This window comes from Salmo salar, chromosome ssa16 (assembly GCF_905237065.1).
Source record: "Salmo salar chromosome ssa16, Ssal_v3.1, whole genome shotgun sequence".
Lineage (NCBI taxonomy): Eukaryota > Metazoa > Chordata > Actinopteri > Salmoniformes > Salmonidae > Salmo > Salmo salar.
The window spans coordinates 14494166-14512865 of NC_059457.1; the positions used below are offsets into that span (position 1 = coordinate 14494166).

The 18700-nt window shown below is 42.2% G+C and overlaps 1 protein-coding gene across 1 annotated transcript in view; it reads right to left on the reverse strand.

Moving 5' to 3' along the window:
- Nucleotides 1-18700, reverse strand: part of tmtc2b (transmembrane O-mannosyltransferase targeting cadherins 2b) — a 176023-nt gene that overhangs the window by 20034 nt on the left and 137289 nt on the right. The window contains exons 8-10 of the mRNA XM_014147934.2: nucleotides 17378-17499; nucleotides 5132-5213; nucleotides 2894-3008 (exon numbers count right to left, since the gene is read on the reverse strand). Coding sequence (XP_014003409.1) covers nucleotides 2894-3008; nucleotides 5132-5213; nucleotides 17378-17499 — 319 coding nt within the window. The remainder of the gene's footprint in view (nucleotides 1-2893; nucleotides 3009-5131; nucleotides 5214-17377; nucleotides 17500-18700) is intronic.

Sequence of the window (18700 nt, forward strand, 5' to 3'; positions counted from 1 at the left end):
TCTTTTTGATCCTGGCCTTGCAAAGTAGCCTATCCATAAAATATGTTTAAATGGTCTATTTCAATTTCAGTGCCTTGAATTGAAAATATACATACACACACATATGCCTACCTGCATACTTCATTTAGCTTGTTCAAGTATCCATCTCCAAAGAGCGCATCTCATCCGGTTACCAAAGCTGCGCTCCTCCAAACGTACTTAAATGATTCAGTTCTATAATATAGTATCAATGGTAGGCCTAGGCTATATTTTTCTTATTGAGAATGTGCCTCATACATACAATACAATTTACAGGCGCCTAGTATTTTTTATTTTAGGAGAAGAGTGATGCGTAAAGACATGTAGACTAAACTAGGCTCATTGAAGCCAATTACAACAATGTTATGTTGACTGCCAATAATCCAAACATAGTAGGCTATTGAGCAAACACTGGATGTTGATTGGCCAGTGAGTGGCCAAGCCCTCATCACACCTACAACTTGTTATTCCTCAAAACCCAGCCCTTTCGCGCTACTGCGAGCTATTATGCTCATAATTCCGGCTGTGAAAATAGTAAAACATATTTCTGACGCACCACAGGACCTATAGCGCTACTGCCGACCCTTATATTTAAGCGTTGGCGGTTAAAATAGAGCGCCCTGTGTTTGTGCAACTCGAGAAACACCTCAACTGAGCAGCATGGATCATCATTACATTTACATTTACGTCATTTAGCAGACGCTCTTATCCAGAGCGACTTACAAATTGGTCGTGTTGTCGAGTGTTGAATAAACAAATACTTCACACAAAATGACCATCATTCAAAGCAGTATTACTTATTTTCTCAACAATAACTCCTTGCGTAACCTCATTGAACTGTTTAACAAATAGTCTTTCAAAAGTAACTTAAAGAGTGCCCCATACCAGAAATTGTGCAGCGATGACAAATATGGGTTTGGTGTCTAACCGTGACCGTAACCATGTGTTGCGATAACCGCAATCATATTCAGGATAGAATTTCTTCTCGAGAATTAATCTAATTCTATATCATTTTCAAGTCTATAAACATATCATTATCAGACTGGCGAACTGGAGAGCTGCCAAACCATTGTCACCAGACAAACAAGATCTTTAATATGAGTGGCAAAGGAATGCCAGGGGATAGTGGCTTGTGAGAGCACAGCAAGCACAATGAGAGAAGATGACAAACTACTGCCTTCGGTTAGACCCAAGTCCTCTGAGATAAAGCTGCTGGGAAGAGAGGCAAGAGAGGAGAACTAGAAGAGGACGGAGTGGAAGAGACGGAGGGGAAACAGGGATCATGAGTGAATGAAAATAAAGAACTCCCTGGATGAAACAATGTTGGAACATATTTCACATCAGCAACACAACCGCCAAGCCCTGTGTCTTCGAGCCCTGACAGTTGGTAATCTAAAGATGCTTTATTAACCCCAGTGCAGACAAGTCAAACAGCTGACAGCACTGCTTACAGTACATCTAACGCAGTTTCAAAAAAAAAAAAACTTTATGAACAAATTGCTTCAGCAACAACAGCCAGTGTACGATATGTGTACTAACTACAGCGAGCCCATCTGTCTCGAGCAACAAGACACAAACGTTACACAAATGTTCCTTGTTCCTTCTGTCAAACAAGTCTGGCTTCCTGGAACAGTGTTGTGACATCACACAGCTAGTGAACGGTGGGTCTGGCTTGCAGAGGGATTTGAGCACTTAAAGGGCAGCATTAGCACATTCCCCTGGGAGATAGCACTCAGCCAGCCTTCCCTTCGCCTGCCAGCTGATGCCGCTGCTCCGTAGCCCTACTGTAGACGAAGGTTTGGAATAACGTGCTGATTGTTTAAAGAAGGCCGGGGGAAATGGATAGTGAGGAAGTAAACTTGTCAAAGACCAAGGGCCCCAGAGAGCAATAAGAGAAGGTTTTCACATCTGAAAGCCCAGTCCCCCACCCTCCCTATTCAGATTCACTAGTATCCCCCACCAACCGAGGGCTTTCCACATCTTGGTTCCAAGACAAACACATAAAGAACATGAGTTCCAGAGGAGCGAGACCCCATGCCAGTGCAGTGGTGGGGAGCCCCTTGCTGAGCCCAGCCTGAGACCCTCTTTAACAGCCAGGGCTCCGGACCCTGGAAGAGGCTCTGTAAAGCATGGCCAGCTGAGCTGGTGGTGCTGCACATCCCCCTGGATCAGAGTGCTGTACAGTGGGCCACCATGTGAAAACCAGCTGGATAAAGACATTATATAGCACTGCATGACACAGCATCTTTCTGTCTTTGGTAAAGAAAGTGAACCGCAAAAACTACCTCAGTGAAGCACAATGATTCAAGACATCGCATTAACGGTTTTAGTAGTCGTAATTTCCCACAGCCAGCAGTAGTAATTCTCACACAGAAAAACCCTGATTTACCCTAATAAGTCTAAACAAGGGACATCTCCAAACTAGTAAATATAATATTGTTGGCTCTAAGCAGAGCTCCCTCAGTCTGTGTGGCATACTGTAAATTGGCACGTTCCTCTATTTACACATTTCCACTTGCGGCTTGCGCCTCAAACACAACAGCTTGCGGCTTCCAGGAGAACTGTGAGTCAGACGCCGCGCTGCTGAACTTTGCTCTGATTTGAAACCGGCTTTTCATGAATGAGCCAGAAACAGCAGAGGGAGTGCAGAGGCAGGCACGTAGCTGCGTGGCGATCTAAGACAAGATGGCAGCTCCCTGGCTACCGCTGCAGCAACAGAGAAGGGGATTACAGCAGCCGGCCAAGTAAATCACACTGGCAGTAGAGCGCTGTAATCCCTGGGATAAAGTGTACAGACCGTAGAAGCTCTCCCTCCCTCCCCCAGCTCTTGTTCCCTCCCCTCCCTCACAGTGTGTCCGTCCCATCCAACACTCACCTGAGCATGTGGGCTGCACTGAAGACAACATCAAACTCTCCGCTGTCCAGACGCGCCGCCTTCTCCGCCATCTCAGCCGCTTCCAGCAGACGAGACTCCTCCAACAAAAACTGACCTGGGAGCAGCCAGAGAGAACAGAAACTCCAAGTTAAAATGCTGTATGTGGATGTATTCCTAGAGTGGGATGAATAGTTGCTGGGAATATTGTGTTTGGCCCGCGGAGATGGGGCGGACAGCGGCCGGCCGACGAATGATTTGCTGAAACACAAGATACAAGCAGAGCGTACCATCGCTCTTTGGCCATCGCTCTTTGGGTATCGCTCAGGTCCATTTGTCCAATTAGGAGGATCTTGATAGGTATGTTTCTCTTACATGTGCGTCGGGCCTGGCTGGAGTTCTGTATGTCTGAGGTGCAGCTGAAATTATAGAGCAGGGCCTTTGTAGCCCATCCTATTGAGGCTAGAGTGTGGATCCCTGATGGGGGCATGAACTGGGGTCGGACCTCTCGGAGAGGGTCAGGTTTGTGGAGGAATTAATAGAATGTTGGTTTTGGTGAGCTCCACTACTGTACAATGCTCCCAGACCACTGGTGGAAACCAAGCATATTTTCCTAAATAGCTGCGGATGAAATGTAGATTTTGCTGCTACAGGTCTTAGGTAAAGGAGAGACCACTTCGGCACTGACTGATTTCCAATGTATTGCAGAGCACCTCCAGGTTAGAAACACTGCTATGGCAGGGGATAGATTTCAATATGTCAACTCTTGTTTTATTGGAGTGGTTAAGAATATGTGAAAGCTGTTGCTTAAAATATCAAGAAATAAAGGAAATTCTTTCATTTTACGAAAGAATGATCACACGGTACATTACCACAAATTCATCTGCTGGCACTCGCTCTCAAACCCACATTTCAAAAGAGGACACTTGAAGTGACTTTAGTAGAGATGAAATTGGTTGTTTCTCGTGAGATCAAATGGTGTTCAGCAGAAAAGACATGTCAACTGTCACGTTCCTTCTTTCCACGTCTGTGCACATGTCATATTTGAGAACAATGTGAGGAAATTGGGGTTTATCTTCATTGGTCAATAGTGTGAATATTCCCGCACGCTATCCTCCCCAACCAGCCACGTACACAACCTTAATACAGGAAGAGAGGTCAGCCAGCATTGCTAACTACCTGGAAGGGATCCAATCAAGACGTGTGTGTGTGTGTGTGTGTGTGTGTGTGTGTGTGTGTGTGTGTGTGTGTGTGTGTGTGTGTGTGTGTGTGTGTGTGTGTGTGTGTGTGTGTGTGTGTGTGTGTGTGTGTGTGTGTAGGCTTTGGTTCAAAAACCCGCGAGAGAGTAGTCTTGAGAAGTGACTTGTTCTTGGGGTTGGGCTCAATTCAGAATTTAATAGAAAAAAAAAGTATAAATCCAATTCAAGTAGTAAAGAGGATACAGAATTGCAATTTTGAATTAGAATTAGAATTAAAGGAAATATAATTAAATTCAATGAAATTCAAATACCTCTTCTATTCTATATTAGGTGTAGTCTATAAAAATATGCATCTTATACATAAAACATCAAACATGTCGTTATATACCTACAGTATTGTTGAAAAAAAATATTTTCAGGACAAACTCTTAAAATGAATGATCAAGGAAAACAAAACCTGTAAGCAAATATTCAAAGTTATTATATTTCAATAATCACTTACATGTTGTTCAATATGGGGGGGGAATACTTCATTTCCCAGAATGCATTAGTTTAACCCTCAAGTTGACCCTGAAGCCTTCAAAAAGAAGCCAAACAAATGAAATGGTTGGTGGAAATATTGTCTATTCTAAGCACTAAGTTTAAAAGAGTATATGGACATTGTTTCCAGAGAAAAGTTATTTATTCTTTGGTATCTGGAAGTGTGACCTGTCAGATTTAATGAAACGCTCATGTTTTATGACTGAGTGGAATTTCTTTGAATTGCACTGAATTCAATTCTACTTCCTGCCACTCAAACGCAAATAAAAATTCTGCATCCTGTGGGGTTTAGCCAATTCAATTTGAATTTCAACTCATGAGTTGAATGAGGTCAGAACAGTGTAACATACAGATATTTTTTGTTGTAGTGCAAAAGTACACTATTTGGTTGATTCAATGTGGCCAATGGCATGTCAGAAGATTAACCATAGTATACAGTATAACCTTTATATAATTTTGGTAAATCAAAAGAAACCCCAAAACCCCAAACTGTACCACTTACCATAGTGCATATAGCAATTTCCTTTAGTGGGGTCTAGTTGGATGGCCTTCAGAAAGTACCTCTCTGCTTCAGTCTTCTGACCCTAAGAAGGGAGATTAATTAGATACATTGTCACTATTTGCTGCCGTTGCTATGCCGTCAATTTCAATATAAAAACATAATTTTACACGTAAAAACTGATTTTGCCAAGCCACAAACTAACTGTAACATTAAATCTTAATAAGAAGACATAAAACACATGTAACTACATTATTCTTTTAACACCTTGTGTCATCCTAAGAAAGATTTACGCTCAAAGTACACAATGTCATGCTTGGCACAGTTGACTGCCTGGTCTGAGCATTTAATCATAACACACTTATATCTGTACAAATAAGACTTGTGTGACCACAAAAGCGGTGTGTGTGGCCAAACTACTGCAGCTGAGAGAGCGAGACACAACAGACACGCACACACGCATGCACACACACATATAAATGCACACACACACACACAGTACGGGGGACATAGAGACATAGATCTTGAGAGAGGACGTGGAGAGGCATGCTAGGTTACTCGAGCCTGATGAGGGGCAGCAGCAGCAATGACAGATTGGGGCTCAGAGGAGCCAGTCCCCCGGGGGCCTCAGAGAGCTGGACCAAATCACTGCTAACACACAGAGGCTCCAGCCAGCACAGCTGCCTCTCTGTCTCACGCACACAACACTGGGCTCATCTGTGTATCAGCTGCACTCTGATAAACAATACATCTATATTCTATAAACATAATGCCAGTTATCAATCATTGCCTATAGAAATCTAAATATAAGAAATGCCACAGCATTTTAGATTATGTTAAAAAAAAAAGCAGCAAGGACTCCCTTAATTTTACAGTACATAAGCCAGTAACCAGAATAAATTATGTTTACGCATTCCATTATATAGAATGAAAGAAGACAATTCCTACATTTGAATTGCAAAGTCTTTAAAAAAAGCCATTTATCTAAACACTGCAATCCGATCTGGATTTTATTTCACCTTTACTTTATTAGGGAATCATACTGAGACCAAGGTCTCTTTTACAGATGAGCCGTAAATTACAGAAATGACAGAAAATACACACATCAAAACACTGTATAAATACATGCCTCCATTTTTCACTGGGCTGACCTTCAATAACTCAACAAGTATCCACAAGTGTAAATGTTTGAGTGTATTATTCATTGATATGATGGAACATTTTACGAGCAATAAGTATGTTAAATGCAGCTCAAGGCGTGAAAGTGACAGTAATAGATCCAGTGTGAAAGGCATTATTTCTGTATGCTTTCACACTCAAATTCACAAATAGTACAAAGCACTCAGCTGAGGAGCAGCTGGAATAGTCATACATCAACATATTTCTGTTTACTCAAGTTCAGACAAAATGTCTGGCAGGAAACCACGTTATAACAATTTAATGCACTGGCTCTCATTGTGCGTGTGGTTTTGAATGGACCCGGATAGTCTAATGTTCATTTCACAATATTGATAGAGAATCTACAGTGTATGAGGTACATACATTGCAGGTTTGACTGAGATGTGAGGAACTCTCTTTACTGATGAAAAATGACTCCATTGATGTTCTCATCTTTTTGAATCCATGCTTTGCCTTATCAGTCTTTGGAGTTCTCTGAGCAGATTGTTGAATGAAATCCAGCTGCATAATTTCAACACTTGAGCCCATTAGCTTTCCCTCTCACAACTGTCAGGTATCCAGATCAAAACTATATTTAGTGTGGCGGTTTGTATGTAGTAGAGGTCATCACGGATCCACCTGTACCCAAAAAACCGAGACCCGATGCTTTCAATATACTTCATATCCCTCATTTACTCAAGTGTTTCCTTTATTTTGGAAGTTACCTGTAATATGGACGAAGAGGCATTGAAACAAAATGCAATATAACGTTGCAAATAATGTTCGGAATGACACAGTTTCATGTGTACAACATCTGAAGACCTGCATCACTATTGTGAGAGCTTTGCCATTTCTAAAATGATGTATTTGAATGTTTTTGGAGCATTTTTTTGTCTTTTTTTCTCCCCCATACTACACAACGAGGATGAGGAACTGATTTGCTGTTTGGGGTAAGTTTCTCTAAAACATGTGAAAGGTTTAAACATAAAAAGGTTTCTGGACCCTTCTATAATATGTCATTTACATCAAAAATAGAGATTTGGTTGTAAAAATAAAACTTCTCCTTTAAAACCTCTTGAGGATACCCTAGGATAGGGGGCGCCACAGCGCATTTTGAAAAAAAATCATTCCCATTTTCAACGGCCTACTAATCAAACTCAGAAGCTAGGGCATGCATATACTTATTATATATGGATAGAAAACACCCTAAAGTTTCTAAAACTGTTTGAATGGTGTCTGTGAGTATAACAGAACTCAAATGGCAGTCAAAACCCCGAGACCGATTGAAACAGGAAGTGGAATTCAGAATTGTGGACTCGACTTCTCATCTTTCCCTATAAATCACACCGTTAACCATGGTTCAGTGAGCACTTCCTATTGCTTCCACTAGATGTCGCCAGTCTTTTCACAGTGGTTTGAGCCTTATACAGTCGAAACTCAGTGAATGAGACGCGTTGGAAATTGGTCACAGGGGATGGGCCATCACCATTATGACGCCGGCGGCCATGTCTACCCCCACCTTTGGAAACGGTTTTAAAGGCAATGAAATCATCCCCCTCGAATCTTATTGGCTCTCTTGGTGTTACAGGCCCTGAAGATTAATGTTTTACAACGTTTGACATGTTTGAACGAACCTACAGGCGGGAGAATCTCATTTTATCCGGAACTTCAGCCCTGCGCTTGGAGAGAGCCCTAGGACGCGCGACCAACAGCAGGCTAATGGAACGTGAAGTATGGACTTTTTCGACCGAAAATACATCTGTTGTGGACCTGGGATGCTTTCTGATGAAGACAACTAAAGGTAGGCGATTATTGACAATATTATACAAGATGAGATGTGACATGCGATTGTTTCCAAGATGGCGCCGAGCTCTGTATATTAGCTCATTTTCTGAGTATCGCATCTCCTTTTATCGCAAAGTGTGATTACCCAGTAAAGTTAATTTAAAATCTGGTATGACAGGTGTTCTCAAGAGATATTCATCTATAAATGTTAGATTGACAATATAAATTTAAAAAATCGTTATCGGATAGTAATTTAGGGAATTGTAGCATTGTTTACCGGGACGCATTTGAGGGGAAATTATTTAGTCAACGTCAGACGCCGATGTAAAATGCTGTTTTTATATATAAATATGACCTTTATTGAACAAAAGAATGCATGCATTGTATAACATGATGTCCTAGGGGTGCCATCTGATGAAGTTTGTAAAAGGTTAGTGCTGCATTTAGCTGTTTTTTGATTATATGTGATGCAAGTGGTTGGTCGGAAAATGGCTATGAAGCTGCTTTTTACGATGGACTCATCTAACATAATCTAATGATTTGCTTTTCCTGTAAAACCTTTTTGAAATCGGACGACGTGGGTCGATTCAGGAGAGGTGTATCTATAAAAAAAAATAATAATAATATATATATATTTTTTTAAATTATGATTTTTTTTTAATGCTAATTGGCGATATGATTTTTCGCTGGATTTTGATCCCGCTGACGGGATGAGACGCTGGAGAGGTTAACTGACGGAAGGGCCAGTACAGATTTGAATGTGAAATCTGCAGTAGAGAGAAAGATGGAAATGTTATCATCTATGCTGCTGCTCTTGCTTTTTACGAGAGTGGAGCATGGCACCTGTGTCTTGTTGTTGTTGGCCAATCATAAGTCATCAAAGCAGCAATAATCATAGAGCCTCCAGATATCTAAACAATGGAAGATGGAATTAAAATGACAGAATTAAAAGTTAAAGGAGAAGGATAGGCTACAACGACCAAGAGCCAACAGGTAGGCTGCTACTTAATATTCTGAATGGAGTTGTTGTTATTTGTAACTGTAGGTTGAGAAAAGTCATGCACTGCAGCCTCAATTAGCCTAGCTACCTAACGTTAGCTAGCTTAACTAGCTTCTCCCGGTTTGATGCAGTCAAGACAGGTACTATGTAATCATATTTGATGATAAATAAACTAGCTATGGCAGCTAAACTACTATAGCGCGAGTCGGCTTGGTTGGTTGCTGTCTCTCCCTCCCTGTTCCCCGTGTCACTCGCTCACAATAATGCCCCTCCCCCGTCTGCCAGAGCGGCACCTCTCTCTCCCTCCTCTCCCCCTTTATCAGCTCTGGTTAATTTAGTAGGTTAAAAAATGGGTCTAGTTGTCATCGGGTCCGTTCAGAAAGGGTCTCTATATAAAATAAATGAATTCATGCATATTGTTTCTGGGTGGGAAAGCCCCAGGACCATTTCAGAACAAGTCCAACTTTCTGGACCCGTGAAGACCTCTAATATGTAGCCAATGCTCTAAACCTGGCTGTGCAGCAAACACAGTAACAGCAAACACAGTAAGAGCAGCAGAAAGAAAGCATCTTAATAACTATGTTTGATGGACGGCCTGACAGTCTGCAGTGTTTGGAAGAAACTCTCTCTCTCTCTCTCTTTCTCTCTCTCTCTCTCTCTCTCTCTCTCTTTCTCTCTCTCTGGGACTGTTTGGTGAAGGGGCTGTTTACTAAGGTGGAGAAACAATATGAAAAAAATCCCTGCCACCCATATCCACTTCCTATTCAGTATCAACTGATTACGGAGGTGCAATATCCTGTTTTCACACATACTGTATTTATTGTTAGTGTTGACCCCCTAATCTCCCGGTGACATCCGACGCGGAACAGATGTGTATTGCCGCTCTGGCAGCCACCGAGGTAATTATGAATGGAGCCTGCATCACACTAGGCCCGGAAATTACTTGTGAATGACTGAGTTCAATAACACCCACCACCACGGTGCATATCTTCGAATGACACCAACCTCCACCATAAGCGAGCGAATCACATCCCCCAATGCACCACTACCCCTCTCCATACTCACAAACCCCTGCCAGGATATGAACCTAGGACCTCTGACAGGACAGCACAGACTTACACAGATTTGCAGATGTTATCGCAGGTGCAGCAAAATGCTTATGTTTCTAGCTCCAACAGTGCAGTAATAATATCTAGCAATACAATAACCAAAAAGCAAAAAAATGTAATAAATAAACATACAGACCTGGGCCGTTTTAGATACAAATGTGTGCTGGGGCTGGTTCGGCCACTGCATTTTACACTATGCTCTGTTCTTTCAAAATCATCTCAAGGTTAGCTAGCCTGTAAGTCTGACAGCGCTCTCCTCTCCTCATCCCATAATTTACACCCAGAGGAGAAAGGAGGCCGTTGTCTATCTTTGCCTGAGATCCAGAAGAGAGGCACATGGCCCTGAGCTCGGAACTCCCCACTTTCCTCTAAATCAATAGCCCTTTCTTAAATAAAACAACATCTACTTCTCACTCCTTACCAAATCAAATGGAATTGGTCCATACACATATTTAGCAGATGTTATTGCGGGTGTAGCGAAATGGTTGTGTTCCTAGCTCCAACAGTGCAGTAGTATCTGACAATTCACAGCAATACACACAAATCTAAAAGTAAAAGAATGGAATTAAGAAATATAAAAATATTCAATCGAGCAATGTCGGACTGGCATTGACTAAAATACAGTAGAATAGAAGACAATATATACATATGAGATGAGTAAGGCACAAAGTAAACATCGTTTAAACATTATTAAAGTGACTAGTGTTCCATTATTAAAGTGACTAGTGTTCCATTATTAAAGTGGCCAGTGATTCAGTGAGTTTTACCCTCCCTGCCATTTTTCTTCTTCTTTTGATAGTGTTGTTCAGCCAGTGTATGCTGTGACAGATGTAAGTTTCAGAGATTGTGTCTAGTGGCTTCTGTTAATCCTTACCAATTAGTGTCAGCTAACGGTCACCCCAGCATGAGTTTTTTATGCATGTGATGCAGGGGCGAAAATCTGATATCAACTTTGGGGGGGACAAATACATGAAATTTTCTCAAGAGCAATTCCTGAGGGGGACACCAAAAGTAGTGCTGTAACACATAGCCTACATTGTAATATGGTAAATGTATATTGAGGAACCAAAGAAATAAGGTGTTTGCCGTACTCCTAACTACCGGTACCCAAAACTACACAACTACTCACAACAGCAATACCATTGCCTTTAACAAATCTTAGTTCAGTCACCAGTTTAAGTTGAGAGTGGGGGTATCCATGGCATTTTCCAATTATGTTCCTATTTTACAAGTTAAAAAAATGTAGAACCTTTCATAATGTTGCCAAACAAAGACTCAACAAACTTACCTGAAACTCCCTGTCCCTGCATATCTGTCCCCAACTCTGCTGTCTGTGTGCCATCTGTTGCCTGCTCTGCCTAATGACATCATTGTGAAACATTTCCATTAGAATTTCATTTCTTTCTTATGAACATTTTATCAACTAGTCTTTGAGATATTAGGCTACTAGGGTTCTTACTTTGCGTTTTGGTGTACTGAAAAATACTCTGATGTCCGTCTTTTATTTTTCTGCCATTTTTCTACCTGGCTGGCTGGCTACACACACACACACAGTGTGTAGGTTATTTACAGTAGGAGATGGGCTTCTATCATCTTATCTTTTATCATTCTATTTGGGCTTCGATCTAAAAGGTAGCTAGCAAATGTAAAACGGATTAAAATGACAAGAGTTGACAGCTGTATGAGTTTACCATTTACACAACATATGCTGCAACCTTTTGTAATTTTAATAGTTTGTTTCATATTGGCTGGCTTCCAACAATAGCTGAATTTGCAAAGCTAGCGAGCACCAATTCAGTTTCAGTGGTGTTTGCTATAATCTTTGCTACCCGGGTTAAATAAAATAAATAAATAAAAGTTCCCTTGCGACAATTTAGCTTTTGCAACGAGACCATTAAATATATTTAAGACAATGGTAGAAGAGAGTGTAGTTCTGTTCAGTTTGGACTTCAGTTTATCGCTAACCTTATCACAGGGACTTTGAAGCACTAACTTAGATCATCTGCATGCTGATCTCAGAATAAATTGACGATAGCAAAGATTCCATCTTTGACGAGGCCACATAAATGGAATAGGTACTAGCTAGCTTAATAGTTAATATTTGCGCGCTAGCTCTGCATATTCAGCTAGTGTGTGTGCGCGATTGACTGGATTAACCTCACGTCAGTTACGTTCATTGAGTGCCTTTCAGACAGTGGCTACGACCCCTCTGTTACCTTGCCAGTGGATCAAACCATTGTGAGGAAAAGGGTGGGGGGTCGCAATCTTTGAAACTTAAAACGCGCTATTAAGTGTCTATAATCAGCACAATTGCTTTCATTGCGTATTATTAATATTATTTAAATTACATAGTTACGTTTCAGTGATATATTGGGGGGGACAAATCATATTTTTCCCAGGATGGGGGGGTCGTGTCCCCCCCGTCCCCCCCGCGATTTCCGCCCCTGATGTGATGTCAGAATGCATTCACTGTTCCAAAATGTGATAGGCTTTACTGAGCCGGACAAACTTCTCTCTTCAAAGAGAGCCCAAGCACTTCCCCAGTGTTTCCGCAGATCAAGTATGCAGACATTTGCGCAGTCTTGCACAAACTTTTTCCCCCTGGCACATTTTCTGGCCGGCGCTCGCATTGCCTTCACAATTGTTTTCCTTACAAATAATAACTTTGGATATGTGTGCGTTCCTATCAAAGTAAGTGCCTTATTTTCATTGGGGTGCTCTGGCATTGTAAAGTGGTTGTTCCACTGGATATCATAAGGTGAATGCACCAATTTGTAAGTCGCTCTGGATAAGAGCGTCTGCTAAATGACTTAAATGTAAATGTAAATGTAAATATCGTGTTGGCGTTTCTACTGTAGCATAGAGTATGAATGGAGCATAATGTATTTACAGTTTTATTCACATTTTCAAGTACTGGTGACAAATCATGCATTCTGATTATTGTATATATTGTAATGGACACCTATGATGTGTGTAAAATACTTTTTTGAAGGTTGTATGATGAGTTAAGCTATTTGCAAGCTATGTTTGGCACCATGTTTGTTGACATTATACAATGCCTTCTGGGTGTCACGTAAAGGTCTTTCAGACCAAACATGTTATAATCAAGGTGAAGGAATGTTTCACTCATCTTTCAAGTAAACTTCTGGAAGTGCATGAAGGGAAGTGAATGATGGTAAACGACACACCCCCTTCAATATAATTACATACTGCAAACTAATTTTGTCTCCTCTTCTTATCTTTGGTTTACGCGAAAAAACAAACATTGTGGAGTGCACAAACTACCCATCGTCGGATTACTTTCGATTTTTTTGAAAGTGTTTTACTCAATTATTATAAGAGTTAGCTAAATATGACTGCTTATGTTACGTCAATCTTTCCCCAGTTAGCGCTAGGACTAATATAGCCTACATTTTCCGGGTTTGGAGGATTGTGTTATGCTGTCGCTACTTCTATGTATGTCTGAATAGTGCCATCAAAAATACACTGGTCACATTCAGGACATAGCTTTGTAAGGGCTGTGTTTGTGCAAAATGTTTCTGTGAAAAAACAGTGTGGCCAGCTCAAATGCTGACTGTTGCGTCAATCGAAACTGGACGATCTAAATAAGTGTTCTAATCACACCGGTTTGAGCGTACGCTGCAGGAACCACTGTAGAATGATCACACCGGTTTGAGAGTAAGCTGCAGGGACCACTGTAGAATGATCACACCGGTTTGAGAGTACGCTGCAGGAACCACTGTAGAATGATCACACCGGTTTGAGCGTACGCTGCAGGGACCACTGTAGAATGATCACACCGGTTTGAGAGTAAGCTGCAGGGACCACTGTAGAATGATCACACCGGTTTGAGAGTACGCTGCAGGGACCACTGTAAAATGATCACACCGGTTTGAGAGTACGCTGCAGGAACCACTGTAGAATGATCACACCGGTTTGAGCGTACGCTGCAGGGACCACTGTAGAATGATCACACCGGTTTGAGAGTACGCTGCAGGGACCACTGTAGAATGATCACACCGGTTTGAGAGTACGCTGCAGGGACCACTGTAGAATGATCACACCGGTTTGAGAGTACGCTGCAGGGACCACTGTAGAATGATCACACCGGTTTGAGAGTACGCTGCAGGGACCACTGTAGAATGATCACACCGGTTTGAGAGTACGCTGCAGGGACCACTGTAGAATGATCACACCGGTTTGAGAGTACGCTGCAGGGACCACTGTAGAATGATCACACCGGTTTGAGCGTACGCTGCAGGAACCACTGTAGAATGATCACACCGGTTTGAGAGTACGCTGCAGGAACCACTGTAGAATGATCACACCGGTTTGAGAGTACGCTGCAGGAACCACTGTAGAATGATCACACCGGTTTGAGAGTACGCTGCAGGGACCACTGTAGAATGATCACACCAGTTTGAGCGTACGCTGCAGGAACCACTGTAGAATGATCACACTTGTTTGTTGGTATGTGTCAAAGGGTTAAGAAATAACTTTTCTCTTAAATACCTGCAAAACTGTTATTTAAACACACTACTCAGCTCACCACAGTTTTGTTCAACATGTACAATTAGATCATGGATACATTTAGGGATAAATACTGAATACTCTAGTTTCCCCTTAATACATTCTTTTTCTAATAAAATGTAATCAGAACTGACATACATTTCAAGTCGGAAGTTTACATACACTTAGGTTGGAGTCATTAAACCTCATTTTTCAACCACTCCACAAATTTCTTGTTAACAAACCATAGTTTTGGCACTTATAATTCACTGAAACACAATTCCAGTGGGTCAGAAGTTTACATACACTAAGTTGACTGTGCCTTTAAACAGCTTGGAAAATTCCAGAAAATTATGTCATGGCTTTAGAAGCTTCTGATAGGCTAATTGACATCATTTGAGTCAATTGGAGGTCTACCTGTGGATATATTTCAAGGCCTACCTTCAAACTCAGTGCCTCCTTGCTTGACATCATGGAAAAATCAAAAGATATCAGCCAAGACCTCAGAAAAAAATTGTAGACGTCTGGTTCATCCTTGGGAGCAATTTCCAAACCCCTGAAGGTACCACGTTCATCTGTATAAACAATAGTACGCAAGTATAAACACCATGGGACCACACAGCCATCATACCGCTCAGGAAAGAGACACGTTCTGTCTCCTAGAGATGAACGTACTTTAGTGCGAAAAGTGCAAATAAATCCCAGAACAACAGCAAAGGACCTTGTGAAGATGCTGGAGGAAACAGGTGCAAAAGTATCTATAGCTACAGTAATATGAGTCCTATATCAACATAACCTGAAAGGCCGCTCACCAAGGAAGAAGCCACTGCTCCAAAACCGCCATAAAAAAGCCAGACTACGGTTTGCAACTGCACATGGGGACAAAGGTCGTACTTTTTGGAGAAATGTCCTCTGGTCTGATGAAACAAAAATAGAACTGTTTGGCCATAATGACCATCGTTATGTTTGAAGGAAAAAGAGGGAGGCTTGCAAGCCGAAGAACACCATCCCAACTGTGAAGCACGGGGGTGGCAGCATCATGTTGTGGGGGTGCTTTGCTGCTGGAGGGACTGGTGTACTTCACAAAATAGATGGCATCATGAGGGTGGAAAATTATGTGGATATATTGAAGCAACATCTCAAGACATCAGTCAGGAAGTTAAAGCTTGGTCGCAAATGGGTCTTCCAAATGGACAACGACTCCAAGCATACTTCCAAAGTTGTGGCAAAATGGCTTAAGGACAACAAAGTCAAGGTATTGGAGTGGCCATCACAAAGCCCTGACCTCAATCCTATAGAAGATTTGTGGGCAGAACTGAAAAAGCGTGTGCGAGCAAGGAGGCCTACGAACCTGACTCAGTTACACCAGCTCTGTTAGGAGGAATGGGACAAAATTCACCCAACTTATTGTGGGAAGCTTGTGGAAGGCTACCCAAAATATTTGACCCAAGTTAAACAATTTAAAGGCAATGCTACCAAATACTAATTGAGTGTATGTAAACTTCTGACCCACTGAGAATGTGATGAAAGAAATAAAAGCTGAAATAAATAATTCTCTCTACTATTATTCTGACATTTCACATTCTAAAAAAAGTGGTGATCCTAACTAACCTAAGACAGGGAAGTTTTACTAGGATTAAATGTCAGTAATTGTGAAAAACTGAGTTTAAATGTATTTGGCTAAGGTGTATGTAAACTTCCGACTTCAACTGTATTTCTTGCTTCACATTAGTTCAGAATTAAATTAAAATGGCCATGGCCATTATTATCACAGATAACATTATTGCCAATCAATAAAGTTCACCATCAAAGGTATCCTTGCTTGCCGAGAAGTGATGAGGGCAAATAGATACTGTTTTCTTTATTTATCCTGATTGTCCTGACCCAACAATTGAATGGGACTTGAAAAGGGCTCCGGTAAAGCACTGGAAATGAGGGGAGACAGACAGGAAGGGCCTGGTCCTTCTTAAGCACTCCAGAGGGCTCATCCCCATCCCAGGACCTTTGAACACATTCATGTCCCTCCATCAGGGGCCAGACGCTGGGCTGCTGCCTGGAAGAGAGTGGCGTCAGCCTGGGGAGAGGGGGACCACCTTCACCCCTCTTTCCCTGTTTCTACACACCATCCTGGGCCCGATCTGTCACTGCTCACTGTGTGCACCACATGACCCCTTCCCTGTGAACTCTGGAACCCTGTGGAGTGAACTACCCCCAGCACACAAACCAGCCTTTCTCCTCAGTCAAACACGGGTCAACCACATGACCTTGGTCAATATCATCTGAGTGCACAGAGACACAGAAGGAGGCACAAAAGGCAGCAGGGTCTGGAGTTAGAGGTTGATGCACATCAGATCAGCCACTCCACAGAGATTCCTCAGGGCTAATGTGTTTCAGACGCTGGTTAGTTAGCTCGAGCCATTGATTAGGGTTCAATATGGAGTGCCTGTTAAGAATTAGTCCGGGGATTTGGTAAAAGATCTTAAAAATACACAGGGCAGTCGTGACATGGGTTTCAATCAGGAAGCTAACGCCACAGGACGATGGGGCACCTTGAGAAATTCAATGTTATCCTCACACAAGCCCGCACAAGCCATTGATTAACTGCATACAGACTCTCGGGCTACTTGCGAAGCTGAAGAAGGATACGAAAGAAGAAGAAGATGCTAACGATGATGAAGAACAACTTACCGTGAGGGCGAGGAGTTTGCCGTAGGTCAGGTGTGCTGGGATGTGGTCTGGCTTGGCTCTCAGGGACTTTTTGTACCAGTGCTCGGCATCGGTCAGCTTGTTCAGTCTCATGTAGGCCTCTCCTGCGAGCGGAAGTGAGGGGTTGGGTCAAGGGTCAGAAGTTAAGGAGCCACACGTCTTCCTATTGTCTCACACATTCAATGACAGCTAGGGCAGTCATCCAGAAAGGCCCCCCCATGATTCCAGTGCACTTTGAAACCCGATAACAAACTCGTGTTTTATTAGCTAATGGAGCTATTACTCGGACTAGGGTCAGAGACACACCCATTACAACATTGCTCAGTGACAATCCTGTAAAAATAATAATCGAACCTAAAGGTGGATTTTCAGATCCCCCATGTGTTTGTTAGATGGAGTTCTGTGGGAGGCCTAATGTACTTCAGGCCTAACGTACTTTGCTAAGACTGGCCTGAGCTGATTGGATGACATGATGCTGATGACATGAGTAGAAACACCCTCCCTGATCCTTCAGACATCATCCGATACCTCATCCAGCCCCTCACACATATTATAAGAACCCTGACGACACAGTTGGGTAAATGGGGAAAACACAAGCCAAAACAATGTTTTAAATGTAATTATCTCAGGAATAATACAGGGACAGGGGACGTGACAGTGATAGGTTTCACATGAACTTGTAACATGGTTCGTTTTTCAATCCACACCCATGTCTCGGCGAGGAGTGCCAATTACGGGATGTGTAATCTAAACTAGCGGACTGAAGCTAGATAATACACTGGGGATTATGGCTAATAATTTCCATTGATAAGAAACTGGAGAGAAACAACAGGTGGCCAGGGGTGGACTGGGACAAAAATTCAGCCCTGGCATTTTAGCCACACCAGCCCACATCACCGCATGCATGTTATGTGTGTTAGGACACCTGAGTGACTAAACAAAATCAAATGCGGTACCCCTGGAGGTCGAGGCCCCAGGGCATGTAATCTGGCCATGATAACTACAATATTTAGATAGCTGGTTAGCTAATTTACCCAGCTAGCTAACATGGCCAGTAGTTGACCAACTTGACATTTCTGACAGGTTAAAAATAGCTCTCTAGGGTCTGTCAGTGAATGACATAGGAGGAAAACTGCCCATTTCGATATTGAACTTTGTGCATTGTACTATTACATTTCTCAGCAGCAGTAAGTTAAAGGCCTGACTGAGTTTTTTAAGAAGGGACCCGTGGTCAGTATTGACCCCGTTCTGGGTCCAGATCCAGAGCGTGGTCCACCAGTTGAGTATGGCTGCAGTACACTATAG